A 14,303-nucleotide genomic window follows, 5' to 3' on the forward strand; every position below is an offset into this window, starting at 1 on the left:
GAACTGTTGAACTAATTGTGGTTTGGTAAAAAGAAAGAAGATGATATATTTTGGACTTTTGGTCACTCTTTTGAAATCCTTTGAACAAAAATCGTGTACCAAACATAGGATAGGATTTTAAATACTAGGATTTTAAATCCTTTGAGATTTCAAATCCGAAGGGATTTCAAATCCTAGGATTTGAAATCCTTCAACCAAACGCCCCCTAAATTTGTTTAACTAAACGGAGCTATTTATTTGATAGGAGCTTTTTCTTAAAAGCTAAAAGCTCTAAAAAGCTCTAAAAAGTCACGCACCAAACATAGCCATATCGGGAAAAATTTTATCCTTTGTGTCATCATTTACATTCTACGCGTTCTAGCGTTCTATGCGTTCTATGCATTGTTTATGATTGACAAAGAAAGAAATACTTTACTTACTATAATGAAATTAAAAAAAGAAATAAAATAAAATAGAATAAAAACTAAAGTATATGGGCCGGGTCCAAAATATGATAGGCGGGCCCAGGTAAATATAAAAGCTCATATCCGAATAATACGAGTATAGTATGAGTCGTTACTCAATAAAAGCCCTAGAATAGAAAATTGGGGGTTCCTCTGAAGCCATTAGCAATGGCGGAGCTCAATAGTAATGAAGAACCAAATGTACTCCCTTCCAAACGAAAACTACCGGTCGAAACCCTAGAAAATAGCAACGATGACGAAGAGGACACTAAAAAACTCCGGCCAGAAAACAAAAACACCTCCGCCGCCGCCGCCGCTGCTGCCGCCGTCGAAGAAAAAATCGTCACAGAAAATGGTGACGACGAAGACGAAGAAGAAGATTATGAAGCAGAAGACGAAATCGATTCTGAAGATGACGATGAAGATGAAGATGATGACGAGGAGGAAGATGAGCAGTCTAATGGCGGAATTGAAATCGATCGAAAGGGGAAAGGAATAATGAAGGATGATAAAGGTAAAGGAAAGATGATTGAAGAATCTGATGAAGATGATGAGTCTGATTCCGATGATGATTTGAATGATTCTGACGGTGAGGATGATGATGACGATCTATCTGATGATCCATTGGCTGAGGTTGATTTGGATAACATTCTTCCTTCAAGGACGCGTGGCCGTACTGCTTCTTCTGGAGTGCGTATTTCAAATAATAATGATAAAAATGGTAAGGATAATTAGAATTTTGAGTAATTTGTCAATGTTAGGGTTTTGGAAACAGTGTTGGTGATTGAATGGTTTATGTGGTGGTGATGTAAGGTGGTTTAACATCGTTTGTTGGTTTAAAAATGCTATAGCTATGTTATGGTATTTGATTCAGCTGATATTGATGCTTTCTTTTGTCTATTTTATAATCCGATTACATATATTGTGTTTGAATGCTTATAGTTTGGCTGTGAATTTTGGAATTGTGTAAGTTAGGTTTTATGATTAATAGGAATCAACTAATGGTAGCTAATTATCATGCGAAAGGAAAAGTTTTGAAACTAAACTGATCTTGTTTAGTCTTAGAAATCATCTTTAGCAATTGATTTTTGAATCATTGATGAATTTGTGGTTTGATTATTTCAAGCAACCCAGTTTTGCCTTTTTAATAGATTTTTATTCACATCATCATTCTTGTCACTGGAAATGTCAAAATTTTCGGTCAAGTGTTGATTATGTTGTGTGTTGATTGAATCTTCAATCTTAGCTAGTCAATTGCACATAAAAGATGGATGCTGGATGTGTACGCTTAATTTTAGATTTGCTGTTTGTTAGTATCCTTGAAGCTTTAGTTAGTTCAAACTTTTAAAAAATGTTATCTTAATTGATCTGTAACATGCACTGTTGGTCATGAAGGTGTCCTTCAAGAAGTTTGAAAGGGAGTTTGAATCTTAAGAAGTCTAATTTTATTTGGTTAACAATAATATACAAAGCTACATTTGATTTTGTTTAACAATAATGTACAAAGATAAGATACATGTATAATGTAAAAAAGCGTATGCACATCGTACAGCAACAATGTTATGTGCAATTGGCTGCACAACATCTTTACTACCCTTTAAATACTTGGGTTTTGAGCTTGGAGTGCAATCATCGAAAAAAACAAATCACATCTATCTGATTGGAATGCCTCACTTTTATCGATTGGTGGCTGCACCATGAAATCCGTTCTCGATAGTATTGGGGTTTATCCGTTCTCGTTGTCCCGGGAGCCGAAGAAAGTTATTCGTTTTATTGAATCCCTTCGTGCTAGATTTTTTTGGGTTGTCAATATGGGGATTCGAAAGATGTCACGGGTGAAATGGGACCTGATTCTCGCCTCTCGGGAGAAGGGTGGTCTCGGAATTGGAAGCCTAAACTCTTTTAATCTAGCGTTGCTTCTAAAATGGTGGTGGCGTCTTGTTAATAATCCGAATGCCTTATGGGTTCAAATGATCAAATCTATTCATGGTGACTCTTCAGGTTTTTCGGGTCGCAGTTGCTACACGAATGGTATTTGCCATGATATTGTCTCGGCTATCTCATCTCCTCATTCTCAATAGGCGATTACTTTAAACACCTTACCGTGTTGTGTGGGCAATGGTTTATCTACTCGATTCTGACATGACGTATGACTGGGGAATGAGACACTTGCAGCTCGTTATAATTGGCTTTACAGTCTAGATTCTAACCCGAATTGTGTGGTGGCAAACAGATTTAATGGTTCTTCGGCTACATGGGAGTGGCTTCGTAATCCTCCTGCTTCTTGTCCTCTTAATCGGCTTATTAAAGAGCTTGAATTTGTTCGGATGCGAGATAGTGATGATTCATGGCGTTGGATTTTAGAACCGGACGGTATATTTTCGGTAAGAGGTACGCGAGTTTTTTGGATGACTATTACTTGCCCTTGACTTGGATTGCTACTCGTTGGCCAACACGTCCCGCGAAAAGTAATTATTTTTGTGTGGCGTTTCCCCCTGGATAGCTTATCTAACCGGCTAAATAGCTCCTCGCGTGTTATTCCTATAGATACTATTATTTGCCCGAGTTGTCGTATTGGATGCGAATCACGTGACCACATCTTGTTTTGTAATGTGGCGAAAGAAATTTGGCGTGGGATTGGTATTTGGGCGGATATCAGATGGCAACCTTTTGATTCGGTGAAGGAGGTATTTGATTGGCTTGACTCGCAACCTGGATCGACTTCGAAGAAATCTCGCACGTATTGCATCGTTGTGTCGACCTTATGGTGGATATGGAGACTTCGTAACGACACTCTCTTTGGTTCCAATACAATCAAGAGAGACTATTTTAGATCGTATTCGTTTATAATTTCTTTTTCCTGGTTTAAAGCTAGAAGTAAATTTGCTCCAGCTTTCATGCCCTTTGTAATTGTTTTTATTGTCTAGCTTTTAGCTAGCCCTATATTCATAAAAATCATCCGTTCCCAAAAAAAAAAATTAATAATAAAATAAAAAAAAAATATGCACATTGTATGTGAACGGCAAAGCAAATGAAAACATAATTACCAAATCATATTTCTAACCTAAAAAGAAATGTAAATCATATTTCATATACACGTAACATGCAAAAAAAGGAAGAGCTTTACATTTATTTCCCAAGTCCTATTTGCATTTGGTTGATTCTTCACAAATAAAGTTACCCGCAACATATGAAATCAAAATTGACAAATACCTGTACTTCAAGACCTGATTCTTCATTACCATAAACTATGTTCCTCTTTAACATCGAGTAGATATAAGTCAGCAGCCGATATCAAAGTACTTTGGATCTTCAGGGAAATGGTATTCCACATTTAACTGTCATAAGCACAAATGAATTACTTACCAAACATGAAATACGTTAAAGTCAAAATTATATAGCATACATCTAAATATGAAATGATGTAAGCAAAGTATGAACTTACCTTCCCTTCATCATCATCTGAATGACGTTGTGGGAACACCACCTTCAAATCACTACATAAGAAAAACTTTCGATCCCCATTGCTATCTAAACTATTTTGTTGAGGTGTAGATGAACAATCAAATTTCGATTTCTGAACCAATTTTGAGCATTTCCTATGGGGACATAGAAAACGAAGATGTAAAGCATAGCGAAGTGCACCAACAGAAGTAGTATTCCCATTCACCCTTGAACATACATTTTTACACGCATTTGAAGTTCTATGATGGCTCGTCTCATCAAAGCTGGATGCCAGGTGTCCATCCACCTGGCAAGCAAAATTATTGCAACTTTCTGAACTTTGAGGTGGACTGGATGAATCAAGGGTGACCTTATGCCGTAGAAAAGTCTACATCATCAAACGATAAAATTAATTCAAATATACATTCTTTTTGTTGTGTCGATTCTTGTAAGTCTATAGAGGATAATCATAAGAGAATGGTAATGTTATATGGCATGTTAACAATCTTAACATTAGGTTGACTTGATATAACTTGCCTTTGTGCCAGATGGCATGTCACTCAAGTCATAATTACAGAAGAATGTATGAAGTGGTGTCTTCTCTGGATTGCTTAAAACCTGCGAAAGAATCAAACATGATCCAAAAGTTAAGATAACATAACATTACATTAAAGATCAAACTGTAATCCATAAAATCGATTAGCAAAAGAAACTTAATTAACATCTCATGTACCAGTTGAATACGCCCTTTCATCGGAATACGCAAACGGGTTTGGGAACCATCATTCTGAAGGCTGCTTATCCGATTTTGGGTTGATGACGAATTACCTGCAAGATCTATTGAAGCATGATACAGTAAGTAACTATCACCATCAACACTCGTAACTGCAAACGGAAGCTTCCTTGCTTTTGGTGAGAAGCTCCCCCCACTTACACTTAGTACGGCCAAAAAACCATCAATTTTCTGCACACAGTTGTTCAGTGTATTAGAGATAACCTTTAATCATATGCAACACAACACAACACAAAAACATAGTGCCAACCTTGCTAACGTCTCCTGATGAAAGCCGGCCAGATAATAAAGATTCTTCAAACGAACCAACCAACGATCTCCTAACGGAAAAACACCTCGATCTGCCCTTCGATTTCTGAACACGAGGACTAAATCCCGAATCTTTGTGAAAAGGCCAGCTTTTTCCAGTGTAACTGCTAGGAGAACAGGTCCCAATCTCATCGCATAAATAACCGATTTCATCAAGTGACTTGCTTGGCATTCTATAATCCACTTCACTTGATGCAAATATAGCACCCGGGATCATATTTCTATCTGGTTTCTCCACATCGTTTGAAAGTTTTCGACCTAAAGGAGATGATGAACGCTTTGAGACCACATTGTCTGCAGGTATTGATATAGGCCTGGTCTGTAATTTTCGCTTACTCGAGGCTCTTAAATCCTTAAACCCTGGTAGAAAATACGGAGCTTTCACATCACTTTTATCAAGAACTGGCCCATCTGTAGATACTCCAGAAGGTGTACAATTGTAATTAAGCAATAAATTCTGCTCCAAATGATCATATACAGGCCACACAAAATTTGAGGAATGACTACTTGTTCCAATATTTGGTTTCTTATAGTTTTTCGCCTTTTGATCATCAGTTTTGGTACAGCCATTGCAAATGTCTTGAGAAGAAAATATGTTGTTCAATGGTGACAACATTCTCTTTCTGGCCACAGACACACTGATCTTATCCTCATTTGGGTTGAAATTACCCCTCCGGGTCGAAGCTTCATCAAATGATTCTGAGGACATATCTTTCATATCAGATTCAAATCCCACAATTCTAGAAAATGAAGTCTTAACAGTTTCTGCAGGTTTAGGTGTTGACAAATCAAACTTATTGTTCAAACCAATTCTTAAACCATAACCGCACTCTTTAATTAAAACATCTGAAAGTTCAAAGTTGTTCACAGAGCTTTCTTGTACATTTTCCGATTTCACATCCTGCATACTACGAATACCTTGATCACTTATAGGAAAACCGTCCTCTAAGGTGCTCGATGTACCTAACACTTCAGAAGTCACAATGTAGGGATCTTGTGGCAATCCCATTATACAAAAATCTTACGAAAAACGTTCTTATGAATCTGAAGAATCAAACTACCAAACGCATTTTTGATAAACTACTATGTTCAATCAAAACATTAAACTAAAATCACAAACTAGAAACTGCAAATTAATCAAGGAAGAACTCGTGATGATTCTGTAGAAGCTGACAGTGGTGATTAATGAATATCAAGACCTTTGACGTACAAATCGATATATAATCGACTCAAGCCGTGCAGCCAAAGCAATGTCCATGTCTGAAATCAAACAACAACAACTCAGCTTACACATTTTCAGTTCATTCATATTCATATTCATATATTTCATCATATTCATATATAAACAATATTAGAAAATCAAAATCAGCAGATCATGCAGGTTTAATATCAGACCGATAACGCCTAACAGAACAGCACAAAAGCAGGATGAATCTAAACACACGTGACAGCAATCGGATAACACGAACCAGTAATTACTACACACAAACAGATGATTACAGTACACAAAATCAGATCGGAGTTCATTACGAAGCTAATCCTACTTCAATTGTTGATCGAAATCCGGTCAATTACAGAAAATAATAATCCGAGGTGATTAGTTGATGCAAAATATCAGCGCCGATCAGGAATACAAGTACGTTCGATTATAATTTAAGCGGTAGCGTTATCAATAGGTAATCATATACTGTCGTACAATGCAATAATGTGTGTAGATGTAGCGATCAAAATGTGAAAACAGAATGTAGATTCGAATAATAAGAAGAAAAAAAGAGAAATTAGAAGATGAATGACCAGTAGGTTTTTGCATTCTAATTGATTGATAATGTTTTATGTTTATACTTTTGTTTCTCCATTAAAATCCATAAGCAGACACTTTATTTCTTCAAATTTATTGTATATGTATAGATAGATATAGAGATATAAATAATATATAATATTCTCCAGCTCCGGTTCCGGCTGCTCCTAAATTGGGGGATTTTGGAGCAGCAGATGTCGATGAAGAAAGGAAAGGGAAGGTGTAGAAAAGAAATGAAAGAATTGGGTAGGGGTATTATATTTTGTACGTGAAGATTGGATTGTGGTTTAAGTGTAATATTATAAAAGTTTGAGGGTGATTAATTAAATTAGATATATAAACTATAAAGTAAAAATTGTTCTCGTTTTTATTTCCATGTGGACCGGCTACGATACGATACACGGACACGTTTATTGTTTTCTTTAGCGAGAGCGGTAACATGCCTAGAATAAATATTTATTTTTTATTTAAGAGAAATAGTTTTTATGGATTTGTTTACAATATTGCTGTTGTAATGTGTATATAAAAGTATTGTACACAACAATTATATATTATAATTGTATAAATATGCACTTTAACGATGATCTTAAAAACATTGTTAGAATTTTTTTTTTTTTTTTTTTTTTTTTTTTTTTTTTTTGATTAATGAGGGTAGATGATATATAAGTTCGTTGTTATTCGATGCAACTTCAAGCTAGTGTGGCTATGCAGTCTAGTTGGTTTTGAAGGAGATTAATTTGCAAAAAATTTAATGTTTTCAACACGTTCGACCTTGCATTTCACGTAATCCTTAATAGCGAGACGTGTGTTGTGCGAGCCAGCCAGTGTTATCACTTATTAACGTTTGCGATACATTGATGTAGGTTATCATTTTATCCGAAAAGTCCAAAATGAAATTTGAAGAAATTAGGTTGTTATAGCACTGTAGTACAATTTACTCTTTCATTTTTGTGTCACCCTCCTAGAACTAACATGTATCTACTCATTAACTAATTTGGTAAAGAGAACACAATATACAGTTCATAAGTTACAAAAAATCTTATCTTAATTCATAATTAAATATGAAGAAGAAAAAGTTTTAATGGACTAGAGTTCGGTGCAAGGCTTTCTGCAAATGACACGAGGTGACAGCTAAGGATGACACCCACATTTTGTGGATTGTTTGAGAACTTTATGACAATGCACGTCTTCATCAAAACAAAACTATTCTTTTAATTTATTTATTTTTGCATTATATACTACATCATGAAATCCATATATATGTAAAATAGTTTTAGCAAAAATTTCATGGAGGACTGGTTATAAACGTTAGGTTCAACCGTCTTTAACGTGGATATAAAATTATAGCATAAAGTTTTTAGAACTAATATGTTTCTTCAAGATACAAATTCCAACATGATTTTAAGTTCACTTAGTTTTTGGCTCAGTTACAAATTTACTACTCCTATTTCACATTTAAAAGATTGGCCAAAAATTCCAAATTGTTATAGTTATTTTAAGATATTACAATTAGTTATTTTAAGATATTACAATCAGACATGGCACGTGATAAAATACATTGTATTAATTCACCACAACTCACAAGCTTACAAGAAGCATTGTTTTGTTTGTTGCATCATAAAATGCCTTAAAATGGCCTGGCAGCGTCTTCCATCATCTTCTTTACTCTGATAAGTTTTTCTAACTCCGTCAGCACCTACGAAAAAACCAACAACGAGACAAAATTATGTTAATAAGCCTATCTCCGTATCTTTTTTCATTTTAAATAGTAATGTTAACGATGTGTGGTTTCACCTCCAAGCCCATGTCTTCGGGACTAACAGCTTCTAGATCATCATAACCCAACAAACCCGCAACTTCTGATATATTTAAAAAAAAAAAAAAAAAAAAAAAAAAAAAAAAAAAAAAAAAAAAAAAAGTATAATAGTAACAGGCCAAAGGTATATACAATAGTAACTACTGTTAGGACTAGGGGTGTAAATGAGCCGAGCTACTCGAGCTCGACTCGTCGAAAACTCGATTCGTTTAGTAAAAAGCTCCAACTTCATATCTCGAGCTCGAACAAGCTCGCGAGCCTAAACGAGCTTTTCATTTATATACACCAAATATTATTTTTTAAGAATATAATAATATATAATTATATATAAGAATTACTATTATATCAATATCAATATCAATGATAGTTAAAAGAACAACATTAAATCTAATTATATGTGGATTAAATATACAAAAACAAATAATATGAAATTTAATAAAATATGAATAATATAAAGAAAAATAAGATTATGTAATTAAAGAGCCGAGCTCGAGCTTGTAAAATATCGAACGAGCCGAGATCAAGCTTAAAATATTAGGCTCGAACCGAGCCGAGTTCGAGCTCTATCTCTATGATATTTAAACGAGCCGAGCTCAGCTCTGCTCGGCTCATTTACACCCCTAGTTAAGACGTACTCTCGAGTGAAATGGTTGTATCAGCAATGGCATATCCTTTTCGTAATTCTTCAGATATCACAGCTAACTGGCTTACCACCTATTTTTTTTTATCATTAATACAAAGGTTAAAAACGGAATTGATACATTTTTCATGTTATTGATAGAGTTGCGTAGCTACTATCTTATTTGAGGTAGAACTTGGTCATTTACTGTAGTTTACACAAGGAGACCACCCAAGTTTGACAAGTCTTAAAAGAGGGTACTCAACTACAAATCATTATCAAAGAAGGCCAAAAATTATAAATATTAGTCAAAGATGATCACCCAAATTTCAAGTAACGTCTTTTTTTTGACATAATGAAAAAAAACAAAAACAAAAGTAACCTGTTTACATATTTTTTTGTTATCAGACCTAAAGGTCTTGTTGCACTAATTTTACTTATATTCAAAAGGTTGAAAAAGGCCTTAGACGGGGTCGTGACGGTCGGACCGGTCGAAACGGTCAAAACTGGGTTGGAGACATCCGTTGACCAAAATTGACTTTTAAATATATCAATAAATAGATATATATATATATATATATATATATATATATATATATATATATATATATATATATATATATATATATATTTATATACATAATTTAATACCAAAAACTTTCATTGACTAATGTCTACATATAATGGCTATCGCTGTTAATTTATTACAAGATAATCGAACTAAATACAACAATTTTGAGGAGAGAATCCTCGGTAAGATTGAGATGAAAACAAGAGAATTTGGATAAGAGCAATAGTGAGTTTTAACTATAAAATAAAATGAAATAAAAAGCTATGTAATAAAAATAGGATTCTGACTTTTGACCAACTTTAACCCAACTTTTGACCGATAGTCACCAGTTTGTACTTTTGTACTTTTGACCGAGACTGTCAAGACGGAGTCGGGACGGGCTTGTCACCAAACTGCCGCAACGGCACGAGACGGGGTCGTTTGCAACCATGCTTTTACTACGGAGTATTATTTTCCTCCACATATATTCCTCTTTAAAACTTTGAATCTAATTTTTAACCTTAAATTAGGTTGAAAGTTATTACTGTTATCATAAACCGGATTTGGTAAACAGACAATTACAAGAAACTTGGATTACTGTATTTGAAGTTTTAATACTTATATGTGTCTGTTTGGGGTGTCTTAAATTTATTACCTCAGAATGAGATGCGGAAAGTGAAATTTCTGTTCCAATAAGTCGAACTCCATCTTCTAATATTTCCTTGGCTACTATATCCAAAGGAACGTCTATCCAAATTGAGATACCGTGTCTCAAAAGTGACCTACAATATGCTATAATTTTAGTTGAATCATGGAAGAAAAATAAGTAAAAATTTCAACTACCTTACAAAATGATTAAAAGGTCTAAACACATACAAATTGGTTGAACTCTGAACAGCACCGTCACCAGCCGATACAACCATTCGCCCCATTGATGATAATTGTCTCAACACTTCAGTCTGTAAAAAGTTTGTCAGTTACCCAAATAGTCCAATATGATCATTTACAGTGATAATCTAATTTTTTTTTAATTTTTCTATTGCAAAGACACACATCACACTCTTTATTACACACTGTCTCGAGTAACAGTTAAACCAGTTGTTGGTTACCTCGATAACACTAGGCCATAGGCCCTTTGGGTAATATGAGAATCTAATATCTAATATCTAATATCAGATATAAAATGATTTAGAATTGCACTTTAGATACTCTTTGGTCTTCTGGGTGACATGAATGGGTCACTTTTCAAGTAGCTAATTATCTTAATTTTACTCATTCGACCCATTACACGTAAATTATGACCCAGTATGACATGTTTAACCATAAATGGGTATAAATTGACGCATTTGACTGGAAAAGCTAGGTAAGTCAATTAGTCTAATAAAACTGCTAATGAAAAGAAAATATAAAATAAACTGGAATCATAAAAATCACCTCTGATGCACGGAATCCAGCTTTATCCATATCAAGAAGTTGTTTTACCCCATCTTCACCACCAGCAGCTTCCACAACCAAATTATCACTGCATTCAAGCTGACATGTCTTTACAATAATCACTCTTACTTGATCAAACTTGAAAAAAAAAAAAAAATACCTGTCAAAATAATAATACCGAAGTACATCTGCCAGAAGCTTCCCCACTCTTGTTTTCATAGTGCTGTTTATGCCTATCAAAATTCTCAAAAACAGGAAAGATTATTCAACATGTGCGAATATTTTCATCAAAACAGTAGGATACACGAGAACTTACCAACAAGATATAAAGACGTTCCTTTCAATCCAGGTGATACTTCCATTGCCTTCTTCTAAATACAGAAACTGAACCGTTACAATAATATCTTACACAACAACAACACACTGAATGATGTCACATATTATATTTTCCATAAAGATGATTAAAAGGCATGGACTTTATCTTAGGCATTTGGTTATTAATAATTTTTCTTATCTACAGTATTAGATTGATGTCTTCGGAGAGGTAAATTCACCTTGACAGCCAACATGGGATCAATCTCAATAGCCTGAACTGCAGAACCTTCATTAAAAAAAAGACGTAAATGTAAATATAACACATGAATAATGTTCACAATTATCCAAAAAGCTATCAATTTACAGAGCAAATACATGTTAAAACTTGATGACGATTCACATATAGGCACTTCTTAAGTATCAGGATACAAGTGCGTTTATCTTATTTGAGTCACATAATTAGGTCATTAGTATTAAATTATGCAATTCCAATTAGTAAGGTTGTATGTACAAAGTGATAAAACTTTGTTTTCAAACATAAACATGTGAAGGACTTTTATCAAACACTTGGTGTGCAAAGTAGAAATTATCAATATTATAACAGATGCCGTTGACTAGTGTATAAGAAGTGTGGGGTCACCTGAGATACCATCGTCTAGAAGGGAGCATGAAGTTGTGAAGTATTTGCGAGTGGTAGTGTTAATGGAAGAGGTTAGAAAAGAGTGTGATGGGGAAGTTGAAATTCTATTGCGAATTGGAATAGAAGAAGAAGAATTGGGGAAATGAAGGTTGCAGTAGCAACAAGCAGGTGCTTGAATTATCGCCATTATTGTTGTTGTTTTGCTACCTTCGATCCAAAAGGATATCGATTTCACTACTTTGGCTCTGGTCCAATCCGATTTACTCCGTAATTAATTTTTTAAAGCTACAAACATATATTGTTCACTGGATTGGATTAATAATGATTTACGGGCTAGCTTGCAAACGTAGCATTTCGGGTTAGAGATGTTCTTATCCGGAGGCATATATTACCTCAAAATCATTCGTCTATGTGTATTTGGTGCGAGACGAGATCGGAACAATCGAGCATTTACTTCTTCATTACCCGTGGACGTTCAAAGTTTGGTCTGCCTTCTTTCAATGGTGGAATATTAGATAGGTCGTCCCGAATTCTATTTTGAATTTCTCGACCGATTGGCATAATGGAATGGGCATTGGTGACAAAAAACTTGGAGATGATTAGCCAGGCTACTATTTGGGCTATTTGGTTAGCGATAAACGATTTCGTCTTTAACGACAAGTCATTATACGTGTTGAGCCTCCATTGTTCGGCATATCAAGCTCAAAGTGTTCCTTTGTGCTTTTACTTTCAAATTGTGCTACGGGCATCAATCTTATGTTTAGGATTTTATCCCCGTTTATTATGTAATTCGGTTTAATTCCTAGTGCGATAGGAATCTTTTGTATGATTGACTTTCGAACGTTTGTTTTTGGTCCTTATTTGTGACGGGTCATTTTGATTGTTTTGATGAAAGTCCCTCTTTTCATTTGATATAATACTCATTTTCACCGAAAAAAGAAAAAAAAAATAAGAATTTTGCTTTTTCCCAAAGTGATAAGTAAATAAGGGTTTTGCTAACGATAATTTAAGTATTAGTATATTAAAGCGTGTTAACAATAACATTAAAAACTATCGTTAACAAAATCACAATAATTCATATTGTATATATTAAGATTTTTATGTTTAAAAAAGTAAAAAAAAAAAAAAATAATCATACTCATGACGATCTATCTAAATTTGATTAATTATTAGTGATTTTTAATACTGTAGGTGATACTTCAAATAAGAGTTGTGAATCGCGACTTAAGTTCAGAGTTGATGTGTATATATTAATTGGAAAATTTGTGTCGTTTATGAGTTTCTCTTTTGAAACAACTAGATATTTTTAAATACTTCAGTTTATTTTCACCAGACAACACAGTTTAAAAAATATTATCATTACAATTTACTTTTTATTTATTTTTCAGTTTACCTTTTATTTATTTTTCAATTTTATACTTTACTTTTTATCTATCTTTTTATCTTACATTCATAATTTAGGATTAAGAATTTAATTCTTTTATTCTTATTTATTTATAAAGGTAAACAATTAATTTGAAACATTAAAAAATGAGTGAATAATAAAAGAGTGACAGAGGAAGTACTCTTTTGTTTAATTTAGCTTGTCTTCATAAAATCAAAAATTATTATAATTATTGTATAGATATAGATTGATATAGCTATTTGTAGCTCACACCCACAACTAAGTCTCGTCATCATTAGTGGACTTCAAAGGATAAAATTTTATTGGCAAACTCCACGGATAAAATTGGAGCTTGAATTCTTTCAATTTTTTTTTGAAAAGCAGATCAACATTTCATTAATTATCAACTTATACAAAGTTAAGCTCCAGGAGCATACACACAGCAACACCAGATTGTCACAATCATCAGAAAAGAGAGCTTGGGTGCCAAGGAGGCAACCTAGCCCTTTACACGATAGAATTATTACATAATGTAACTACCCGGATTATGAAACCAATCATGTCAAACGATGTTCTTTGTATTGCATCTTTTCGCGATCCACTCGAAGGTCCATGTTTGAATTTCGCTCAATGCCACCGGGACGTTCCAACACTTATTCTTGAATATTTTTTGGTTTCGGTTCTTCCATATTAGATATGCACTAGACCATATGACCGCTTGCCAAATACTCTTGCTCCCATCCGAAGTAATTTGATTC

The 14,303-nt window shown here is 34.1% G+C and overlaps 4 protein-coding genes across 5 annotated transcripts; 2 read left to right on the plus strand and 2 right to left on the minus strand.

The window, feature by feature from the left end:
• The first annotated feature begins 563 nt into the window (after nucleotides 1–563).
• Nucleotides 564–1,287, plus strand: LOC139862822 (uncharacterized). Its single transcript, XM_071851456.1, has one exon. The coding sequence runs from the start codon at nucleotides 612–614 to the stop codon at nucleotides 1,176–1,178; it is 567 nt and encodes a 188-aa protein (XP_071707557.1). The 5' UTR covers nucleotides 564–611; the 3' UTR covers nucleotides 1,179–1,287.
• A 967-nt stretch (nucleotides 1,288–2,254) lies between these two features.
• LOC139863548 (uncharacterized) lies at nucleotides 2,255–3,370 on the plus strand. Its single transcript, XM_071852170.1, has 3 exons — nucleotides 2,255–2,474; nucleotides 2,619–2,834; nucleotides 2,991–3,370. The coding sequence occupies exons 1-3, from the start codon at nucleotides 2,255–2,257 to the stop codon at nucleotides 3,368–3,370; spliced, it is 816 nt and encodes a 271-aa protein (XP_071708271.1).
• A 125-nt stretch (nucleotides 3,371–3,495) lies between these two features.
• On the minus strand, nucleotides 3,496–5,998 carry LOC139863549 (uncharacterized). Its single transcript, XM_071852171.1, has 5 exons — nucleotides 4,931–5,998; nucleotides 4,621–4,851; nucleotides 4,425–4,505; nucleotides 3,889–4,275; nucleotides 3,496–3,781 (listed from the first exon to the last, which is right to left on the minus strand). The coding sequence occupies exons 1-5, from the start codon at nucleotides 5,996–5,998 to the stop codon at nucleotides 3,725–3,727; spliced, it is 1,824 nt and encodes a 607-aa protein (XP_071708272.1). The 3' UTR covers nucleotides 3,496–3,724.
• A 2,174-nt stretch (nucleotides 5,999–8,172) lies between these two features.
• Nucleotides 8,173–12,404, minus strand: LOC139862329 (probable inactive shikimate kinase like 1, chloroplastic). Of its 2 annotated transcripts, XM_071850922.1 has the most exons (10): nucleotides 12,162–12,404; nucleotides 11,761–11,807; nucleotides 11,523–11,577; nucleotides 11,367–11,439; nucleotides 11,207–11,294; nucleotides 10,649–10,731; nucleotides 10,428–10,554; nucleotides 9,239–9,317; nucleotides 8,582–8,646; nucleotides 8,179–8,483 (listed from the first exon to the last, which is right to left on the minus strand). In XM_071850922.1, exons 1-10 carry the CDS (start codon nucleotides 12,346–12,348, stop codon nucleotides 8,415–8,417), a joined length of 873 nt encoding a protein of 290 aa, XP_071707023.1. In that variant the 5' UTR covers nucleotides 12,349–12,404; the 3' UTR covers nucleotides 8,179–8,414. The 2 variants fall into 2 exon arrangements, with proteins under 2 accessions (XP_071707022.1, XP_071707023.1); XM_071850921.1 differs by having other exon boundaries at nucleotides 8,173–8,483; nucleotides 11,207–11,439.
• Nucleotides 12,405–14,303: the final 1,899 nt, after the last annotated feature.

The sequence above is a fragment of the Rutidosis leptorrhynchoides genome, chromosome 8, assembly GCF_046630445.1.
Source record: "Rutidosis leptorrhynchoides isolate AG116_Rl617_1_P2 chromosome 8, CSIRO_AGI_Rlap_v1, whole genome shotgun sequence".
NCBI lineage: Eukaryota > Viridiplantae > Streptophyta > Magnoliopsida > Asterales > Asteraceae > Rutidosis > Rutidosis leptorrhynchoides.

Bases quoted from the DNA above. Each gene is read 5' to 3' on its own strand.
- LOC139862822 (XM_071851456.1), top strand. From the start codon at position 612: ATGGCGGAGCTCAATAGTAATGAAGAACCAAATGTACTCCCTTCCAAA.
- LOC139862329 (XM_071850921.1), bottom strand. From the start codon at position 12,348: ATGGCGATAATTCAAGCACCTGCTTGTTGCTACTGCAACCTTCATTTC. The intron at 11,808-12,161 runs GTGACCCCACAC...TTTTTAATGAAG, and splicing joins TCTAGACGATGGTATCTCAG to GTTCTGCAGTTCAGGCTATT. The intron at 10,555-10,648 runs GTATGTGTTTAG...AGCATATTGTAG, and splicing joins GTTCAGAGTTCAACCAATTT to GTCACTTTTGAGACACGGTA.
- LOC139863548 (XM_071852170.1), top strand. From the start codon at position 2,255: ATGGGGATTCGAAAGATGTCACGGGTGAAATGGGACCTGATTCTCGCC. The intron at 2,475-2,618 runs GTATTTGCCATG...AGACACTTGCAG, and splicing joins TCGCAGTTGCTACACGAATG to CTCGTTATAATTGGCTTTAC. The intron at 2,835-2,990 runs GTACGCGAGTTT...TTATTCCTATAG, and splicing joins CGGTATATTTTCGGTAAGAG to ATACTATTATTTGCCCGAGT.
- LOC139863549 (XM_071852171.1), bottom strand. From the start codon at position 5,998: ATGGGATTGCCACAAGATCCCTACATTGTGACTTCTGAAGTGTTAGGT. The intron at 4,506-4,620 runs GTACATGAGATG...ATTCTTTCGCAG, and splicing joins TGAAAGGGCGTATTCAACTG to GTTTTAAGCAATCCAGAGAA. The intron at 4,276-4,424 runs GCAAGTTATATC...TTGATGATGTAG, and splicing joins ACATGCCATCTGGCACAAAG to ACTTTTCTACGGCATAAGGT.